This window comes from Drosophila tropicalis, unplaced genomic scaffold, assembly GCF_018151085.1.
Source record: "Drosophila tropicalis isolate 14030-0801.00 unplaced genomic scaffold, ASM1815108v1 contig_878, whole genome shotgun sequence".
Taxonomy (NCBI): domain Eukaryota; kingdom Metazoa; phylum Arthropoda; class Insecta; order Diptera; family Drosophilidae; genus Drosophila; species Drosophila tropicalis.
The window spans coordinates 7152575-7173353 of record NW_027173374.1 but is presented as its reverse complement, the minus strand read 5'-3'; the positions used below and the strand labels follow the sequence as shown (position 1 = coordinate 7173353).

The following is a 20779-nucleotide window of genomic DNA, read 5'->3' as shown; positions in this document are numbered from 1 at the left end:
AAAATGTTGTCTTGTGTTCGCTTACAGTGGCTAATGGAAGGATGTCAACTACTGTGCATCCTTCGGGCACCACCACCATAAAGGCACCGGCCATGTCCATCAAGGCTAATGAAGCCACCTTAACTTTTCCCCAATTACCGCTGACATCACAAGTGGTTGTCCAGCAGCAGCCGCAGCAACAGCAAACGGCACAAGTGCCACAGACCACACAGACAGCACCGATTGTCAGCAATGGACAACAGCGATATATTGCTTTGCCTCCCATTGATCCGAGTACACAGCAACTGTTTTGCCTAAATAGTGTGACGAATCAAATAACCGCCATGAGTGCTGGCCAGACAGCAGCATCTATTGGACCCACCGAACGTCTGTTAATAGCTCCAGCGGGCATTAATGCCCAGCAACTGGCTCAGTGCCTACAACTCGGCCAATTGCACTTTAATGACGTTAATCCGCTGCCCACACCACAGACATCTACTGCGGCCGGCACGACGACGACAACGCTGACGATTCCTTTGCGGCCTCAACCACCGCAGCAGCAGATTGTTCACCCCGTACAGCCGATAAGTAATGGACAACTGGCCATTACGACGACAGCAACGACGACACTGACGACAAGCACCAGCACTACCACGACGACAGTGACCAAACAGGTGGCCAATGTGGCTCCCATAATTGATCAAAGTAAAGCAAAGTTGGAGCCCGTTGGAGCAAAGAATTCTGCAGCTGGTGGAACGACGGGAGCTGGTGCCGCCACCAGCACCACTGGAGCTGTGGTCAAGAAGAAACCGGTGCGTAAACCTAAAGCAACATCAACAGCCGCTGAATTGGCCAATCTTAAGAATGCCAGTGTGGTTAAGCCAATGCCCAAATTGGACCCATTATCGCAGAAACCCAACAACAATCCTGTGCAAATTGTCCAACCCAATGTGGCTAGTGGCAAACATATGATTGTAGTGGGAAGCTCCGCTTCCAGTCAGACCACGACGACAACAACAACCACAATGAGTAGCAGTATTCAGCCATTTCAGACGACAAGTGGTACAAAACTAATCGGAGTGACAGCGCCCATGCAACAACAACAGCAGCAGCAGCAGCAACCCATTTCTATAGGGTTACACCAGCAGCAACGAATTAACTTTAATACGACACTTACTACTGCATCGGGATCGACCGTGGCGGTGGTTAGTACTGCTCCTACAGCGACGATTCCAACTCCTCCAGCACCTACTGTGACTCATTTGCAGGTGTTGCCAGCTCAACAGCAGCAACAACCTCCCAAGCAACAACAACAACTGAGTACTGTTTCCCGTGTTCAAGCTATTCAAGTAACTGCTCAAATGCAACAGGTGCTGAAGCAAGTCCAGATGCAGATACAATTTCTCAACATCAAGCTGCAAAATAAATCATTTCTGCCAACCTTATCCACATCATTTCCGGACATGGATGCAAATGTCATTGCTGCATATAACAAACCCATGACCGATGCCGAGATAAATGTAGCCCTCCAGCGACTCTTTGCTGAGCAACATCGTATTTTGGCCTCTGGCAAAAGAAGTCCCCACGCCAGAGGGCATATTGCCGACACCCAATGGAAATGGTAGCTTCAGTCTGATGATCCAACAGCAGCAGCAACAGCAGCAAATATCCAGTGAAACACAAGTGAAAACAATTGGTAATGCAATTGTGATACCAGCCAATGTGGTGCAGCCTAATAATCATTCCACAACAACGACCACGACAATCGCTGGATCAGCCGGAACAGCGGCAACAGTAGTCAATGTACAGCAACAGCAGCAAAATGCCGCCCAACGGATACACATCTATCCCATGCAACACCAGCAGCAGCAGATCAATAAACAGAAATTGGTACAACAGAAAGCCACAACTTCTGCAAATTTGGGTCAACACCAGCAGCAACTGAAATCCAAGGACATTAATGTTCAACGCAATAAACTCAATTCGGCAACTGCACAGCAACAGCAACAACAACCCAATGGAGCTCTCACTGTATTGCCGCAGAAAATTAACTTGTTGCCAGTGGTGCAACAACATCAGCAACAACAACCGCCTCTTATCAATAATAAAAGTGGACCACCGCCGCTTATATTTGCCAGTTCGTCCAGCAATCTAATGGCCAATAGCAGTAACAGCAGCAGCAACAATAACAACAGCAGCAATAATGTCAGCAACAACACAGCAATGTCTGTTGGCAATTTGTTACCCATGCCGCCATTGCAACCACAACAACAACCAACAATACAACAGGCCATACATCAGCAACAACAACAACAACCTATACAACAGCAAACACAGCTTTTGCCACCGCCTCCGCCACCACCAACAGCAGTTGCAGCTCCAGCTCCAACACCACCCATGACGCCCGCAGTAGTGTGCAATACAACAGCAGCAACATCAACTTTACTTCCTCCTGGACTAAGCAATTTAATGCCCTCATTACCAACGGTGCCCATTTACATGCCAGGCAAGCCCGATGAGTTGCCCACACCGAAGCCAAAAATTGCACGCCTCTCCTTGTGAGTAGTTGGTTGAAAAATGCCCATTTAACGAGCCTCCAATAAAATGAGACACTTGGAGCAACAGATTTCCATTAGGCTTTAAAGTAGACAACACTAATAGAATTTTCTTCTACAGATTTGTGCGACAACTGGAGGTGGATCAAGAGAGCTGCCTTAAGCCAGACTATGTGAAACCATTCCGTACTAAGGATGAGGCTGTCAAACGCTTAATAAGGTTAGTTAAACAATAAAAATATGACTTGAAAAAAAATGTATAACTATTTGTATATACAGATACCATTGCATGCACGAAAACGATGTGGACTTGCCCTCTGATGAAGATGAATTGTTCGAGGCTACGGCTGTTGGTTTCCAAGATAAATTCCGCGAGCTCAATGGAAAATTCCAAGAAATACTCTATCAGGAATCAACTGTAAGTCAACCGCAACAAGAGCTTAAAGAAAATTGATTATAAGAAAAACATTCTCCTCACAGTTACCTCATCGCACTTCTGAATTGCTGCAGATGCAGCAATTAATGATTGACGATCTGAAAGGTGAAATCAATGACATAAAGGATTTCAATCAACAGTTGAAAGAAGTGGTGCAGGCCAATGAGGCGACAGTAAGCTCTTTGGATATTCCTGCATTAGATGCCAAAGTGAAAGAGGAAATAAAATTAGAGCCAGAAGATAGACCAGCTGTTAATTCATCTACCTCTTCTGATGGCGGCGTAGTGGATAAATTTGATTTGCTAAAGAATAGCGCCGATGTGAATACAGCCTATAACAAGCAGCAACAGCAACCCGCACCATCGCAGCAAAATCAGCCACTGAAGGTAGAAGAAAATAAAACCGAAATCCAAGATACAATTGTGAAGAAAGAACGAGATCAACCCTCAAACAAGGCCCAAACTAAATATATCAAAAAGGACTTTGACAATTTTGATATTGAATCCGAACTGACGCCCAGTTTCATCATGAAAAAGGTAGAACATAAACTGGACGATGATAATTGCTATGGTGAGAAAGCAATGATAGATCAGACTCAACCTCAGACCCAGCCACAACAGCAATCACAGAGTCAAGAGCAGCAGCAGCAGCAGATACAACAACAAGAACAACATCAGCAGCAGCACCACCAACAAGCACATATCAAAACAAATGAGGTAGCAAATGTCGATCAAGAGGATGGCTGGTATTGCTTGCAAAATGAGCTCAATCTGATGAACCATGAGCCCTTGCCCCAACATAATGGACAACATACGGCACTTCCGCAACATGGTCAGCAGCAGCCACCACAGCAGCAGCAAGCTCAACAACAACACTTTCTCGAGAATGCCAACAATCACATGGCCGATCTCTTTCCCAATGGCTGCATTGATAAAAGCAATCAGAGCATTAGCAGCAGCAACAACAGCAGCTGTGCCAGTAGTGAGCACAATGTGGCCACCAACAATTCGGCGAAAAACTCATCGTGCAGTGGGCAGCGACAACAACCTGTGGTGGCTATGGTGGAAACAGAGCAACCAAATCAACATCCGGCCATCAGTGAGTTCTTCAACAGTGACTCTGATGTTCAGAAATCTGTGGAGACCCGACTGGAGGCTATGTTTGGAGAATCGCCTGTTCATTTGGATGTAAAGAACAGTAGCGATACACATGATATTGAATCCAATTTGGATGAGATATTCGGAGACTCCAAATCGCCAACAACTAATCATAAAACTAAGTTAAATATGTGGGCACCAGATGCGGGATTTATGCAGCAGCCACAACAGCAGCAGCAGCAGCAGCAACAACAACAGCAACAGTATGCCACACAACAGGCACAAACTGTTGTTGTGCAGCAACAACAACAACAACATCACATTGAACTCAATTGCAATAATAATCCGCGTTGGATGCAAAGCATGGAGGCTCATTACAGTGACTTTATGACTAGTAGCACCAGCACTGCCGAAAGCCAGTCACAGAATCTATTGGTAGTTAATGGCAGTGAGTCACGCAAACGACACTGGGATAGCCAATTGATGGGAGGCTCCAGCAGTGATTTGGAGGATGATAATAGCAGCAAACGTCTGTGCACAGCATCGTCAACCTCATCATCGCCCATGTCGTCGCAGCAACATGTTCAAGTGGCGCAACATGGTCTCATGGATACTGAAATGCTTGGCTTACATGATGGTCTGGCTGCTGTCAATGGATCAGCCAGCTGGATGGATCAACAGCAGCAACAACAGCAGCAGCAACAACAACAACAACAGCAGCAACAGCAACATAGTTTTGCCAATCATCAGGCATATACAAGTATGATGAATCCACAGCAGCAGCAACAACAGCAACAGCAGCAAGAACATCATTACCAACAACATAATATGCAACAACAAATTCAGCAACAACAGCACCAGCAACAACAACAACATCATCAACAACAGCAAATGCATGTTAATCACATGGGCGGAACATCTGTAGTCACCGGAGAATATGACGATGACATTAGTCGCCATGTGGCCAGTGCCATCGATAGCATACTTAATCTCCAGAACAGCGGCGATTCGTTGCAATTCTCGTTGGGTTCATTTCTGGGTGACAGCATTCTAGATGATCAACGTCAAGCGGCCAATTTGCCTAGTTGCCAGCAACAACAGCAGCAGCAACAGGAACAGCAGCAGGTTGGTGGTACACGTCGGCGTCCGTTGGGCGATGAAATTGGTGATTGTCTGATAAGCGGCGCTGGTTCAGCTGCATCGGCGGTGACCGACAACAGTGGCAATCTCCTTCTAGATCATCATCATCATCAATTACTACAGAACCACAATGTTAGCCAGCAGCAGCAGCAACATCTGCAGCAGCATCATCATCATCATCACCAACAGCAGAGTCTAAGCCAAGCGCAGGCTCAGCATATGGGACAGATGAATGATTTTAGTTGCGTGGGTGCCGGACTAGATGATCCGGTCAAGTCAATAATGACCTCTTGACTTGGGCCAGTCACGGCAGCAGCCGAAAGTGTTTCCAATAGTCTCATACTTGAGTTCAATGCAACCACATTATGAGCAGCAGCAGCAGCAAGAACTGCCAATTGTACAGGAGCCTATTTTTAGTTCATTTTAGTTGATGTCACTAACCCACCCATCCCCCCATACCTCCGTATACCCAGTACTAAATAAGATGAGTTCCATTTACGTGCATAGTATATACTATTTATCCTGATCTGTACAACATTATTAGATCCTAAGTTAAGATACCCGTAGCATGAATTGTTTTTTATTTCTTGTTTGTATATTTTACTACTTTTTTGTGTTTAGTCCAATGTATGTAAACTTGAATACGAAACAATATTTTTCAAGTGCTGCTTGTAAAGTTAAAAAACGACAATATTTTGTCAAGTGCTGCTTGTTAACATAAACAAACGAATAGATTGGAAAAGATTCATCAATGGAACAAGTAACTAGGGGCAAATTTTCTACTATAACAATAATAAAAAAATAACAATTGAACCTTGAAGAATTGATCATGAAACGACGAATGGCATTTAATGCCACCACTAAAATTGAGAAACTAATAATGTAAAGGATAAACAATGATGTAGCTACAATAACAACTAAGTGAAGTTAGAAAATTTATTCAAAATAGAACGCGCAAAATGAAAAAAAATTGGTTGTACGATATAATTCATAAAATAATTAAGTTTTTACACTCTCATACAAAAGCAAAATAAATAAATCGTGTTGCCAATTTTGTTAAATTATATTCTCGGACAGAGGCATGCGTCTGAGATATTATAATAATAATGCTACAGGAAGCCAAGGCCAAGCAAACAGGCAACAGCAGAAAAGGAGACAGATTGTAAATAATATTTCTTTGAATTAGAAATTTTCCCTAACTGCTAAGCATTTTTATTGTAAAAAAAAGGTAATACACACACAACAACAACACTATGATTTAAAGCGCTTTACAACTGACTGCTTCTTCTTCTTCTACTGATATTACAACAGCAAAGAAATGAAAGAATGAAACAAAAATTAATCATTAAACGTGCTCAATTCAAAGATACACATAGATATATCTACATCTCGTAGATATGTATTTCGGTATCATCAGTATCATCTAATACGAAATGATCTTAGGGATTTAGGAAGATGAGTAGCAAAACAACAATGGCAAACAAAACACAACTACGAAGCAAACCAAAAGCAGTTCAAAAATCACAATTTTAGCCAATTTAGTTTAAACCATTTATAAATTATTAAATTTAATGTAATATCTTATACATAACGAATCGTATCAATTGTATCTTGATCTTGCGACAAATCTGACTTGTGATTTGTGCCACGTTTTAAATATATATAGATGTCTGATTAGCTTGTAAACAAAAAAAAAAAAAAAAAAAAAAAAAAAAACAACAACAAAAAACAAAATACAAACGTAAAACAAAATCTTAAATTAAATAAAAACTACAAACTTTATCCAAATGAATTGTGAATTGTGTAGACCGACCGACATACAGACAGCCACAAAGATAGATAGAGAGAGAAAGAAAGTATGAGAGACAGACATACAGACAGAGAATAGTGTCCTTTATGATGTATTAATTGAGCAACCAATTGAAATACTAACTAATACTTCAATACCACCACTAAAACACACCTACTACGATACGTACGTACTATTACTACCACTACTACCACATTTGTATTAGGTGTTGTCTGTAAGCAAGATGCGTGCTTAACTTATTCAGGCCACCGCCAAATTCCATGATGAACCCAATGATATGATACGAAATCATATTCGTTTTGGTGTCTATTTGCATGTCCATCTCCCGTTTCCCTCACCCTTCTCCATATTATACCTGTCCAATGGAAGCATGCACCACTTTCTAGTTATTATTCAAAGACAAATAAAGGTTTTATGTAAAAAAAATAAACATATAAAATAGCATAAATTAAGTTAGCGACCGAAAACTGAATAAAATTTAATTGATAACAAAAAAAAAACCCTTAATGCCGGTTGTTTTAAGTTGTATTTCAAAATAAAATCAAAATTGTAATTGAATGTGGGATAATCGAAGGCCTCCTTCCCCAACCTAACCCAATCCTGTTTCCATACTCCAATATATACAATGTCATCGTAAATAAAATTGTTCTGCTAAATGTGTCTAAATGTAATTTAAAAAAACAAAACCTAAAGATTTTTAAAATGAAACATTGCGAGTTTTAATTACAATGTATCATCTGCATTAAAGAAAACAACAAAATTCAAGCAAAAACGAAAAACTAATAAATAAATAAAGAAATATCGATCAAGTTTAATATTTCATAGTTTATTAAGCCCATCCATTCATAGTCGTCATAAACATTAAGTAAATTAAATAATAACAAACGAAGAAAAACAACAAAGAAACATAAATCTCACTGAAAAAGGCAACAAACAATACCCAAAAATTAAAAAAAAAAAAAAAATGAGAAAGTGAATAAAAACAAAAATGCAATCAGATCCAAAGGACGTTTGAATGGGAAGAAGAGTGTGGGAATTTTTAAGTAACAGGCAACAGGACCATTACATGTACATACATATATGTATCGATGGTACTAAACAAAGAGCCTTCAAATGGCATAGCGACATATCTCCGCCCAGTACATTTTTCTGCTGGAGATATGTCGCATTTTTAACGGCGGAGATATGTCGTTGTAAAACGCCGGGAATCTGCGCGGAGATATGTCGTTTCAAAACGTCATATCTCCGCCGTTAGAAAAACGACATATCTCCGCGCGGAGATCTCCTCAATCGACTCACATCGTTCGCAAAATGATTGAATTTTCTCTTATTTGGACTTGTAATTTTTCTAAAGTCCCAAATTGCACTAAGTTACGAAAAATCTCATTATTATTGAAATAATTTATATGGCATATATTTTACTTAATGATTTTTATTATCAAGTTGGTAGAAATCACACCTACTTCAAGAAGTAGACATATTGAACATTTACAAATTGCATTTATGTTTAATTGATCTAAAGATAACTCCACCGATCATGTGTGTATTTTTGAAATTTTCGAAACATTACAAAGTGTTCATACATATTTTACACGAAAAAAGTTCATGTTGTACAATACCAATTTGTTAGTCCCAAACTAGAATTGGGTTTAGTTCATTACATATTTGATTCTTGTTATTCGATTTTGTTTAATAATGTTTCCATTATACATAAACTAGTTGAATGTGCAGCTATAATTAAAAAATTATAATATCCGTGTCTAAAAGCCATTAAAAACAGAAAACTACTACATTACAACTAATGAGATGAAACTAACAACACCGTCTCAAGACAGTAAGAAAAAACATGCTACACATTGATCTTAGCATATGAAAATAAATAATTACAAATTAATAACAGCTATCAGTACAAATATCATATAGTAAGTAGACCGGTGAGTGTGTGTGTGTGTGTGTGTGTATGTATGGGTGTGTGTGAGTGTGTAGGTGTGTTGAGATTGGGAAGTGCATTGCTTCGCTTCGGTTTACATACTAATCCTAAGCAATTCTAGCTTAGCGTAGTTTTTGGCTTTTGCGCTACACTTTAAGTAAAAGAAGAAATAAATATTATTGCAAGTGAATGCTGCAACACTTAATATCAAGATGTTTTGATATTGAATTCCAATTGAGAGTGACACAACTCAGTTGCGCAAATGTTAAAGCATTGACAAGGATCACGATGCTGTCGGGTAAACTGGTAGTGGATGACCTTCCGAATTGAATACCCATTGTTCCAGATCGATTTCTTTGCGATTATCACTGAACAACAGATAGAAATATTTCAAAGTCTCACTCATCCAAAAACTTTCCATTAGATCACGCATCCGCGTATTCTGGGTATTTTTTACATTGCCCAGAGACGTGTAACCAGCTTCAACCTTGGCGTGCGTTTCGAAAGCCTGAAAGATAAGCCATCCCATATCCTGATAAGTTCGATTACCAGTTAAAGCGTAGAAATAATATAAACTCTCGATAAACTCGGGACGCAGCAGATTATGGGCATCGTTGGGCTTCACGTACATGTCTTGCTCATCTTTATCGGTTGTTGCAAAGTATGTGATCTCTGGTGCTAAGTGGGTTGGATGTTTAGTGTAAGTCTGATAGCAGGTATCCATTAAATCCTTGGCTAATATTAAATGGGAGTCCGGCATGCCATTTTGATGACCCAATAGCAGTGTGCCTGGCAAGTAGCAAGTTAAATGATCCATTTTTGGTTTGAAATTCTTTCCATTTATCAATTCGCCAATGTAAACCCAATGTTCCCGTGGAGTTCGCCGCATTAATTGGGTAAGTACGCCATCTATGGCCTGCATGTAATCCAAGATGAGACTGCGGAGACCATTAAAAAACATATTACATATGGCCCAAATGAGGTGACCTTTTGCAGGTGACTTACTTATCGTTATCCTTGCGACCTGTTTGAATCCATTGCTTTAGCAAATATTCGTAATATGAATCACCACGGGCTCCCAATGAAATGGTGGCATAGTTACGAAACGTGCCAGTATTTGCATTAATAAATATGGGCACCAATCCGTGCGTCTTGTCTAGTGAATGTAGTTTCTCATTCACACCGCTGGCCATCTGAAATTCGTGAGACTCTCAAGATTAGTATAAGGATTGTTCAAAATTTGGCATGCTTTGGACTTACGCGTTCATAAATCGATACATTCGTCGATCGACTAAGATCACGGAACTCCAATTGTATTGTTGTGACTTCACTCGTTGAACTGTCCGGTGACCATTTTGGCGAATGAGCCGTCAAATCTCCAAGATTTACATCCGAATATGGTATGCCGGATGGCGAGAGAAAGGCAGGCAATAACCGATTGCCCAGTTCGGCAGATTTAACAAGAAACATCTTATCGCCACTTAAGTGATAGGCCGAAAGTAAACCACCCAAGACTCTTATGGTAGCTTCAAAGAGATTCACCTCCCGATTGGTGTTAAATTTTAGGGAATTTTCCACCCAATCTCTGGCTTCCTTAAATTCTGCAATGACTAAATGTTTAGCACAATAGTTTTAAATTTTTACGGCAGCGAACTTACCCTCATCCAGGCCCATTATGTACATGGTGTCCAGGGAATCGACAATGCTCAGACCCAGTCCAAACCATTCGTGTGAAGATTGCGAAACTGGCTTGAGATTATCATGGCCCCAGGCGTACTTCTTGTAACCAGCCCACGAATGTTTAAAGGCGGCCACCACCGCGGATTGACGCTCATTAGATGCCCCATGGAAGTGTTGTTCCTTGGCCAAGAGAGGTTGAATTTTTCGCAAGTGCTCAGCAATACTTACACCACCTAACCTCAAAGGATGCTGAATCGCCTCGTTGAGTTGATCATTTAAAGTTGTAACTTTCTGATCTTGTTTTTCCACAAATTCGCTGTCAACATTATTTGTTTCATCGGCTCCATTGTCCAGCATTGTGCCATCATCATTATCATTATCAGCGGAAGCGACAATAGCGGCGGCGTTTGTCTCCGGCAGTCTAACAACATTCTCAGCTGAATTAGGTTCGCCATAAGCCACTTGATCATTTAACTGCAAACAGAAAAACAGACAAACTAATATTGATATGAGAGCACACAAGATGTAAACATTGCAATATTTGTTGCTTTAATATTTATAGGGCCACGTATTATTTTTTGCCCCATGACTCTCGGGAGATTAATTTTTTTGGTGATTCAAAAATGATTAAGAATTAGTTGGTATTTGCTGGGCTCCCATTTCTAAGACTTGTATACGCTACCTGTCATGTTAATTAGCACCGTATCTTATCTTTATTGCCATCGTTTAAATGAAAATTAAATTAATGCCCAATAAACTGAAGTGTGTGGCTCTTACCTTATCATTGGCGCCGTCATCGCCGTCGACCGAATTCTGATTTATTACATTATCTGCCAGACGATTTTTGATAACAGGTGTTTCTGTCACCACTTGTGACTGTGTACCCTTATTAATATTGGGATGATGATGTGGATTTAGTGGCATCTTATCCCTATGCAAAGGTTGGGGAGCTGGCTTGTTTTGCCCATCAGTATCGCGTATTAATTGATCGCCCGGCAAATATAGCAGAATCATCAGACAAAATGCCATTATGGCCAAGATAATAAGATTGCGTTGACAACGCGGCAGCTGATTCCAAGTCTAATTAGGCATGAAATATAAATTTAAATTATGTATGCAAATGTGTCAATGCTCCAATACTTTGTACATTAATTTTTGGTATAAAAGAACATGTTGTTATTACCCGCCGTAAACTCTTTCGCGCTCGATCATCGCCGGAGGGCAATGTAATAATATGATCATTTTCCATTATATTTAAATTAAGGATAAGACAGCCAAAGGAAACTTATGTATAAATTTTTGCGATCTTATTTGGTATTGAAGTTACAAAAACACCAACATAAAAATCAATGAACGACTACGGCAGAAGTGGATGACGTCGCGATAACTAACTAAAACATGTGGTTCTGTTTTTGTTTCAATATCTTCACATGGTTTAAACAAAGCATATACAAAATAATTTGGATTGAGATAATTTTATTAAATTCCTTCTTTTTTTTACGGCAGTCGATAAACTTATCGATAGCTAGGGCTGCATCAACTGAATTCCATTGCAATTTTTAAATATTGCGGTGCTCTTTAGTTAAACAATAAAAGCAAATAAAAATAAATAAAAATATCTATGTATATAAAGTAATGGTTGAAGATTTAAAAAATATAAACTACATTTAAAAATAAACTTCAGTAATGTTTAAACTTTTATGTTCTGATATACGAACGTAACGACACGCTACGTAACGTAAAGCAATGAAACCCGTTAGGCATTTGAAAACATATTTAACGTTATTTATTTATTCAATGAGCATACGGAAAATACAAAATCTTTTTATAAAAGCGCACACAAGAATTTACCAGTAATTATATGGGGAATGTGCGTCCTGGCAAATTTCTTAGAATATATACAACATTTATATAATGCACACAAGTTGGAGTTCAATATTTTGTTTTATCATTTAGCTGCATAACAGGCGTCACACACTCGCACAGGCTTTCCTGGCTGCCCCTGGGCATTTAACAAGGGCAGCGTATGCTCCGAGCAGGTCTTGCAGAAGATTTCACCACAACTACGACAATGATGCTTTCGCCGAGTCAAATTGAATTCCCTTGCACAAGATGTGCAATGGGTGGCTATGGAATCTGGTGCCCAAATTCCCGGATTGCTGAGTGACTCCGACATAGCTTGTAGCGACTGTGATGATCCGGACATTAGCTGTTGATGACGTTTCTCCTGATCTTGCAGCTCGGAAATTTTAAGCTTGCTCATGCTCAGTTGAATGCCCAACTCTTCCAAAGTTGTCTGCGCCTCGGACCATTGAGTTCGTGCCTTTTCCAAATCAAATTTCAATTTTTCATTCTTCTGCTTCTCCTCAGTCAGTTCCTTAGAGCAGCTCTGATAATTCGTTAGTTTGTCTCGTAACTTTTGCTCCTTTTCCTGCAACGAGATACGCCATTCCCTTTCGATGCGCGTCTCGGCTTCAGCTCGAGCGGCACGCTCCTCGCAAGCGGTAACTTGAGTGGAAAGGGTTTGGGATGTAGTCTTTAAAATCTCACCCAGGTTGCTTTTGTCATGCGTATGTCTGTTGAAAAAATGATAAGATTTTGGGGATAAGTTTCCACAATGACACAATGATTTCTTTACTTAAATAAAATTATCCTCCCCCACTAGACATAATGAAGTCTATTCCGATCTATAATCTAGCAAATAATCGATGAGAGAATATGTCTATCTTTACTTGCTAGAAAATGCCTTGCTTTTACTTGGATCAAACTTATTAGAAATATATATATCTCAACGATAGCCCACATTAACTTTCTACTGTAGAAAGATCTTACTTTTTCTCTAATTGTTCAATTGTACTAGACATATCTTCCTTTTGGCACTCCAATTTGTTCATTAGCTCCGTTTTGTGGGTAAGCGAGGCATTACAATCCTGTCAATTAGATAGAACAAAAATAATTTTGTACGTCTCCGGAGGAAGAGTTAATATATGTATACATAGATACTTAGTAAGTTAGTATATTGAAAGACTCGAGATTTGATACAATTTATTTTTTTTTTTTTAGTATTTATATATGTGTATGTATTTTATATATTATATGTATTCATGTATGTATATGCAGATGCCCTCAACGGATTTTCTTTGAATTAGATATAAACATAGTTATAGTTAGTTATTTTTATTAGTATTTGACTAGAATGCGTTAGTTGTCTTTTTTTTTTTTTTTTTTTGATTACAGTTAAAGCGGATTTATACAGATAAATAGAAATTACATTAAATCATTATTACTCTGCAGGCGGGGGAAAGGGTATAACAATTATCTCAAAACTGTCAACAATTTAGTTGTAAATGCCTTTCCATGCTATAACATAATAATCTCTTTGTTCTACAATATAGTAAAGGCATATTCTATATATATACATTTATATGAATATATAAGTTGTTGTTATTAATTTGCTGTTATAATAATTATATATATATGTATATATTTCACAGGGGAAAGGCAAATTACTTGACATAATATTAGGAAGTAAAGTATATGAACTACTTTTACATATTTATAGTTGACATTTTTTAATAATTTGTAATGAAAATCAATTGAATGAACTATGCACATTGTAAATATTGTATACATGTTGGGTCTTAAGAATCAGTTATATCAGGTTCCGCCAGCTCTCTGGACAAAACATAATCGCTGCGAGAACCATCTACACCGCCTGCGATCTTAAAGTGTTGGGTGACTGCTGCAGCTGCCTCGGCAAGTTCATCGTTCAGGGATTTGGCCGATGTGGGTGTTTTTAAATCTTTAGGGTCCGTTGCCGTTTCCGCATCCGAAGGCTCCTGCTGCTGTCCAGCAACTGCACTTGAGGGGGATTTGCGATAGTTGTTCGGATTGAAGGGTGGAATGCCATCCATCTTTAAATGCAAACGTTTCATAGGTGGTCCAGTGTCGTATTTATGCTTCTTGGTGAGAGCCTCGAACTTTTCCAAATTCTGTTGACGTCTGGTGTTAGGGGATCTATCCCCACCTCCGGCAGGATGTGGCTGTTGCTGCTCGACGAGCTTTGACTCATATTTCTTTTCTAGCGATTGTAAAATGTTACCAATTTGTGAGGCTTTCGTTTGTAGACGAGATACCATCTCGCCCTTCTGTGTGAGTTCATCTTCACATTCCTAGTTGAATTTCAAACGGGTTTGTGTGTTTGGATTAAGACCAAATTCTTTGGGTTTTCACAATTTTTTGGGTTACAAATGATGAATAACAAAAGAAAGTAACTAAAAAGAATAAGGACTAACGACCAACGAGATGACCAGATGAGAATGTGGGCAGATGAATTTTGTTTTTTTATATACAGTATGTGAAAATGTGTTCTCGTACGTACCTGAAGTTTCCGATACATCTCAAGATTGATCTGTTTAATGTCGTCCAATTGACGACGTAGTGACACAATTGTGTCCTGTTTGTCATGAATGTCCTTCTCTAGCAGTTTCATTGCCATATCCGACTCAGCCTTAAGGGATACCTGAAGCTTAAGCTCTTTCTCTAGTTCAGCTGATCTCTTACGTTCTTCAATTAGCTCAGAGGATTCGCTATTCTTATCAGCTTCGGAGCTGGGAGTTGGTTGGCTGGATTGACGCATAGCTTGATTTTCGGCCTGAAGGGCCAACAAACTATTTCGCGCAATGGCCAGATCCTCCTTCATCAGTGCATTTGTGGTGGTCAAAGACTCAACTTTGGCCTGAAGATTGCCAACAGTTGCGCTGTAATTTGTACGAAATATCAGATAAAGTTGGCCAGTACACATAAACATCTGCAATTTCGAACACACTTGAGATGCCGATTCAGCTCCTCGATGTAGTTCTTCTGATCGAGCACTGCTATCATGTTACCCTGTCCAGTGGAATCTAGCAATGCAGGTGGATTACTTCCACTGCCATTGCCGTCATCGGCGGAATCGGCATTCCGTGAGCTGGACCGTAAATACAGCGAAAAGTCAATAACACCTTGTTGTGAATCCAAATCCTCCTCCTTGACACATAGATTGCAATCAATTACATTCAAGCCAACCAGAATGCCCATTATCACTACAATCTAAAGATGAGGGGAAATAAATTAAAGTCTAATAACGAATGACAAACGTATGGTCCATTCCACACACCTCATCACTCATCATGAGAGCATGTGGTTCATAGTAATCGTACAGAGAGTCCTCTCGGTGCTCAATTAGACTCTGCAGATAGTCAGCCAGTTTCTTCTGCATCAGGGCAATGCGTAGCCAAGCTCTTGCTCGTCCTATATGTGTGCGAACTGTGGGCAGATCCCGTACACTGGCCGTAATGTCCTGCGCCTCGGGGCAATAGTTCTCCACACTTTGCAGCAGGTCCCAAAGTTCTTTGCGAGGTCCCAGTAGACCTTTCTTGGTACGCAAGCCATGACCCAGAACATGTTCAATGACAATAAAGAAATGCTGCAATGGCAGATGATCCGAATCCAGCATACGTCCATATCGTAAAGATTGCTCTAAGAGCTCCTTGACGACCAATTTGCAGATGTTGACCAGATTACTTCGCTCAATCTCGGCCGTGTCGCGTGCTACAAAAAGGAGAAGGATCGGCACGAAAAAGGATGATGAAATTCACATAATCCAGTTCTTTTTTGGGAGGGGTAAGTACGTGCGATTTCGTGCTAATTCTGTGTTGTTTTTTTAGTTGACTACATCTACTATTAAGAGTTAACCTTCAAAAAAAAAAAAAAAAAATTTAAATGTGACATTTCAATAAAGTAATGAACATTTATGTGCCCTTCTCATTGTGGCTTTTCTTTCTGGCACCCGGCGGCTGTCCCATGTACAGCATTGATCTATCCACTCTGGAGGTGCCGAATGATTTTCAAAACGAGTTGACGCTGCAATCAATGCTCAACTCTGAACTCCATCAGTATAGAAATAAATTGATTGAAAATGCTAAAATTAATGTCAGATCTGCATTTACATACCCCTCTTTGATGGGAGGAGGTGTCAAAAACCAAATGTTTTATTGGGACCCACAGGACGAGGCATCACAACAGACGCCAAAAGTATCACGGAGCACAAATAACGAATCCAAATTCCTTGGAACGAATCTGTTTGGTGACTATTCCAAAAAATGTTTCTCTACCGCGGATATAGCTTTAATGTCGGCACGCAAGGACTTTGAGAGTTTAATCCCAAAGGCATATCCAAAATCCCTTATTAACGACAGCGTGGTCTATATGCTAATGAAGTACTTTAACACTGTAAATCAGGTTGTCAAGCGTAAGGCCGATGCTGAAACGAGGCGTTTGCTGCAACGTGCCTACTATGATGCTTTAGGAGGATATCTACGATTCTATTTGTTGCCAGTTGCCCAGCTATCCTACTATGCTGGCCGTCTTAAATTGTGCACTGTGGAACGTTTGGTGGCCCTTTATCGCCAGTGTCGAGCCGTGCTCAATACCAATGGGAACGGTTGGCGTACACCTTCCTCAGATATCCTTGGACAATTGGTAAATACTCCCATTAGTCCCATCAGCAATGAGGATTGTAAGAACAGTGAGAGCGACGCTGCAAGCTGTACTCTGCTCGACCAAAGCTATGTCACCAAAGAGGCAGACATTGTCGACCAAATGATTGTAACACTGCCCCATTTAGAACCACTAGATAATAATGGATTTTTAGGAAATATTTTCATACCCTTTCGTCAGCGACGCATCTACAATCTGCAGTCACCAAATTCGGCCTTCATTCTGGTAAAATTTTTCAAGATTGTGACCAATTGTCATCGATTTCAGGGGCTAAGTCAGCGAACATATAATCTAAAACTTTGTAACTGGATACGGGATAATTTGGAGGTGCATTACAAGGATGATATATTCTATCCTGGTCTAGGTGGCATTTTGCAGGTTTCTGAATCTCTTGGGTGCTCCAAAAAAGCAACAACGACATCCAAAGAGGAAGAGCGAGAGCCGCATATGAGTAAGGAAGACTCCAAGGATTATCAAATGTCTTTCGAAGAAGTGAACACTGAGGGCGAGAAATGTAAAAAAGTTACACAGAGCCGCAAGCAAAGTCGTTCGCCCAAGCAAAGCAAAAAACACAAAAAAAGTGATTATCTGGGAGATCGTCAGGAACTAATTTTAACTAAGGCAAAGATAAATACCGATAATGAAGATTGTATTGAATGCGATGATGAAATGTATGTGGCCTATGTGGCGGCATTTCTGGCAATTCTCTTGCTGATCCTTTTACTCCTCATTTGCCTATGTATGCGAAGAGCGTCCAAGGACCGTAAAAATCGAAAAAGGCCAAAGCCAACAGCAGAAAAACCACCAGAGGAAGAACTACCGCCACCTAGTACCCCACCATCAACAAAACAAAAACAAGGCTGCTGGAGTTCAATGTTCAAGAGTAAGAAAAAAAACAAAGAAAACTCCAGAAAACGACAACCAAAAGGCATGGGTTTTCAGGATAGCAGCCGCCATGACTATTATTCCCGTTCATTGGGCTATACGGATTCAACGTCCCACAAGACAACAGACAGAACGGAAACTGATGCAGAACCTAGTGAACCTTCATCATCGACCTCATCAATTGGTTGTCAATTTCCGAGAAAATGCCTACCAATTAAACTGATGCGAGAAAAACGTGACGAATACTATACAACTTCTGAGAGGGAACCGTCCAATTCTCAAAGAAAAAAACAAGAGAAGCAACGCCGACGACACGAAGAAACTTTAAAGCAAACAAATCGCTTTATAGCTAGTCCTTATGGTATATCAGAAGAGCAATCATCGACTAGAAGACCAACTCCTTGGCCAAATAAATTAGAAGACTCTCCAGTGAAGGATAAATCCAAACGTTCAACAAAGAATTCTCCTACTTCAGAGGAGGAAAGTGAGTCAAAGAAACAAAGACACATGAAAGACGCAAAGATTATAGCCGAAAAAGAGCATCTACGAAAAGAGTGTGAAGAGTACGACAAAAACAAACGAAAGCAGGAGGTGGCAAAGATCAAAGAGGTAAGTCAAAATTGATAATAACGAAATGGCATATCTATAAATTCTGAGATGTTGGGCTCGGTAGACTGAGGACAAAACTAGTGGTAGGGACCCTGAAGAATCTTCACCAAGGAAGAGAAACAAGAAAGATAAATCACCTTACTATTCGCCAGGACGAGCAAAAGGTGGTGGCAATGTGAGTTACAAATGAAATAAGGTGCTAAGGATATTTTTTTTAAATGTGTTTCTCTCTCTTCACAGTCCAAAAACTCTCTAAGTTGGGAGACAACTTTTGAAGATGATAGTTCCTGACACAGACACACACACACACACACACACACACACACTTACGTTCATTCAATTTTTCCTTGTTTTGTTTTCACTTATTTTTTGCACTATATATTTTTAAATATTAAAAATCATCCAATAACTGCTAAAAATCTCGAAAAGACAGAGCATGCTAAATCAAAAAAGGAAAAAGAAGGGAAATGAAGAGAAATCTTTAAGAACAAGCTACAGAAATCCACGATACAAAGCCAGAAGATAGTTAACCAGCCACTTGACTGGAATTCTTTTTATAATAAATATTTTAAAGACCAGATTCACCCATTTGAGAATTACTACGAAACATAAAAAAGATAGATAAACAGATTTTGTTTGGAACTTCATTTAAGTAGATGAAGGATGAAAGAGTAGTAAGTAGCGCTTTTGTGGCGCTATCTTCTGTCTATGTACCATGACAGAAATCAGGAAATCCAACAAAATTTGTTTTAACAAAACGAAACGCTAATGCAAAATAAAGGGCCAAGGAAGCAACCTACAGAGATGCGACCACTCAGCAAGTGTGCCGCCCATAAGGCCGACATTCTTGTGCTGCGACGCATGTGCATTTGAGCGGGAGGCTGAACCTGAGCCTACAATGTCGCCAAGACGACGACCGATAAGATATTCAATTGCCATAATACCATTATCCTCCAATGCTCCACCCACACTGGCTGCAGTTAGCCCGGAGAAGCGTTTATTTTGATTGCTGCCATTGCTGCCGCCGCCGCCACTTCCGCTGCTGGAACGATTTGAGTTTCCACTTGATGACTTGATGCTGCTTACAGTTTCAGCTGCCCCACCACCAATGGTATGAGGACCGCCGGGTACATCAATATCCTGCAGTTCCTTAAGACAGAGCCATTCACCATCGACAGAAACGCGAAAATTGCATAAATAAATGGTGTCCTGTACGCCACCAGCCAACTCTTCGCTGGTATTGGCATGGGACGCTTTTGGCAAGGCAATTGTGTTGCTGTTGTTGCTTTTCTGTTGTTGTTGCTGTTGGTGTGTTGTCTTTTGCATTTGCGAGGGTGGATTATGACCCTTCTGTGACTTTATTGTAGCTGTCGACGCAATTGCTACCCGATTCGTGGTTGTTGTTGTGGTTGTTGTTGCAGGCAACTTCGTGCCTTTGACGACTTGTTGTTGCATACTTTGCGGCGTCTTTTTGCTCCTCCTCCTGCTGCTGCAACTGATGACGTCGTCGTCGACACCGTTGATGTCGTTTTATTGAGACTCCTCAGTGGCCTGGAACTGCTGGCACTTGAACCCGTTGTGGTTGTTGATGATGCTGCTGTTTTAATTCGTCCTCCACTGGCCACATTGTTATTATTGTGTTGAGTCAACTTTGTCTTTTTCGTATCCTCGACAAGCCCACGCATGTTTGCAATGATTTTTTACTCTAGGTAACTGCAGTCCCTGCACACATATGTACATGTATTGTTGTAGGTAGATGACATTTAAATATAGATATATGTATACATTTTTATAGTAGGTCAGTTGAACGAATTCCAAATTAAAAATAAAACAAATTATTCGCTGTCTTTATACCTTTAATGATTTCTTGATGTGTGCCTATGTATGTGTGTCTCCTCCAGATCGAACCAATTATCTAAATAATATGTGACTAATCCTGCCGTCACAATAAGTAATTCAGTTATCCTGGCTGTGTGTGAGAGTTGAATAAGACTGAGGCGAATTTCTATATATTGATTTATCCAGCATGTTGTGGGGGGACACGAAAGCTCTTTTTCAAAAGCTTTTATCAAGGGTATTCGTGAGGACTGCTTGCAGCAGATCAAAAATTATACAGAC

At 40.1% G+C, this 20779-nt stretch overlaps 4 protein-coding genes across 5 annotated transcripts in view; 2 read left to right on the top strand and 2 right to left on the bottom strand.

Annotated features, from left to right (window-relative positions):
• Positions 1-7796, top strand: part of Bicra (BRD4 interacting chromatin remodeling complex associated protein) — a 36320-nt gene extending 28524 nt beyond the window's left edge. Inside the window, 5 exon segments of the mRNA XM_068300170.1 lie at positions 28-1550; positions 1552-2537; positions 2656-2754; positions 2814-2952; positions 3015-7796. Of these exon segments, the coding sequence (XP_068156271.1) occupies positions 28-1550; positions 1552-2537; positions 2656-2754; positions 2814-2952; positions 3015-5576 (5309 nt within the window). The 3' untranslated portion in view covers positions 5577-7796.
• Positions 7797-8431: 635 nt separating this feature from the next.
• Positions 8432-12147, bottom strand: alpha-Man-Ib (alpha-Mannosidase class I b). The gene is made up of 6 exons (XM_068300172.1): positions 11811-12147; positions 11405-11707; positions 10606-11101; positions 10208-10548; positions 9953-10140; positions 8432-9885 (listed from the first exon to the last, which is right to left on the bottom strand). The coding sequence occupies exons 1-6, from the start codon at positions 11874-11876 to the stop codon at positions 9231-9233; spliced, it is 2049 nt and encodes a 682-aa protein (XP_068156273.1). The 5' UTR covers positions 11877-12147; the 3' UTR covers positions 8432-9230.
• Positions 12148-12390: 243 nt separating this feature from the next.
• On the bottom strand, positions 12391-20473 carry LOC137584662 (RUN and FYVE domain-containing protein 2). The gene is given in 7 exon segments (XM_068300174.1): positions 12391-13203; positions 13460-13557; positions 15009-15387; positions 15456-15718; positions 15786-16219; positions 19606-20155; positions 20158-20473. Coding segments are annotated over 7 exon segments (2541 nt in total). The 5' UTR covers positions 20347-20473; the 3' UTR covers positions 12391-12575.
• On the top strand, positions 16412-20654 carry LOC137584663 (uncharacterized). Of its 2 annotated transcripts, XM_068300175.1 has the most exons (3): positions 16412-18661; positions 18726-18836; positions 18902-19052. In XM_068300175.1, the coding sequence occupies exons 1-3, from the start codon at positions 16412-16414 to the stop codon at positions 18950-18952; spliced, it is 2412 nt and encodes an 803-aa protein (XP_068156276.1). In that variant the 3' UTR covers positions 18953-19052. The 2 variants fall into 2 exon arrangements, with proteins under 2 accessions (XP_068156276.1, XP_068156277.1); XM_068300176.1 differs by lacking the exons at positions 18726-18836; positions 18902-19052 and adding an exon at positions 20563-20654.
• The last annotated feature ends 125 nt before the right edge of the window (positions 20655-20779 follow it).

Bases quoted from the DNA above. Each gene is read 5' to 3' on its own strand.
- LOC137584663 (XM_068300175.1), top strand. From the start codon at position 16,412: ATGAACATTTATGTGCCCTTCTCATTGTGGCTTTTCTTTCTGGCACCC. The intron at 18,662-18,725 runs GTAAGTCAAAAT...TGGGCTCGGTAG, and splicing joins AGGTGGCAAAGATCAAAGAG to ACTGAGGACAAAACTAGTGG. The intron at 18,837-18,901 runs GTGAGTTACAAA...CTCTCTTCACAG, and splicing joins GAGCAAAAGGTGGTGGCAAT to TCCAAAAACTCTCTAAGTTG.
- alpha-Man-Ib (XM_068300172.1), bottom strand. From the start codon at position 11,876: ATGGAAAATGATCATATTATTACATTGCCCTCCGGCGATGATCGAGCG. The intron at 10,549-10,605 runs GTAAGTTCGCTG...TAGTCATTGCAG, and splicing joins CATAATGGGCCTGGATGAGG to AATTTAAGGAAGCCAGAGAT. The intron at 9,886-9,952 runs GTAAGTCACCTG...TGGTCTCCGCAG, and splicing joins GGTCGCAAGGATAACGATAA to TCTCATCTTGGATTACATGC.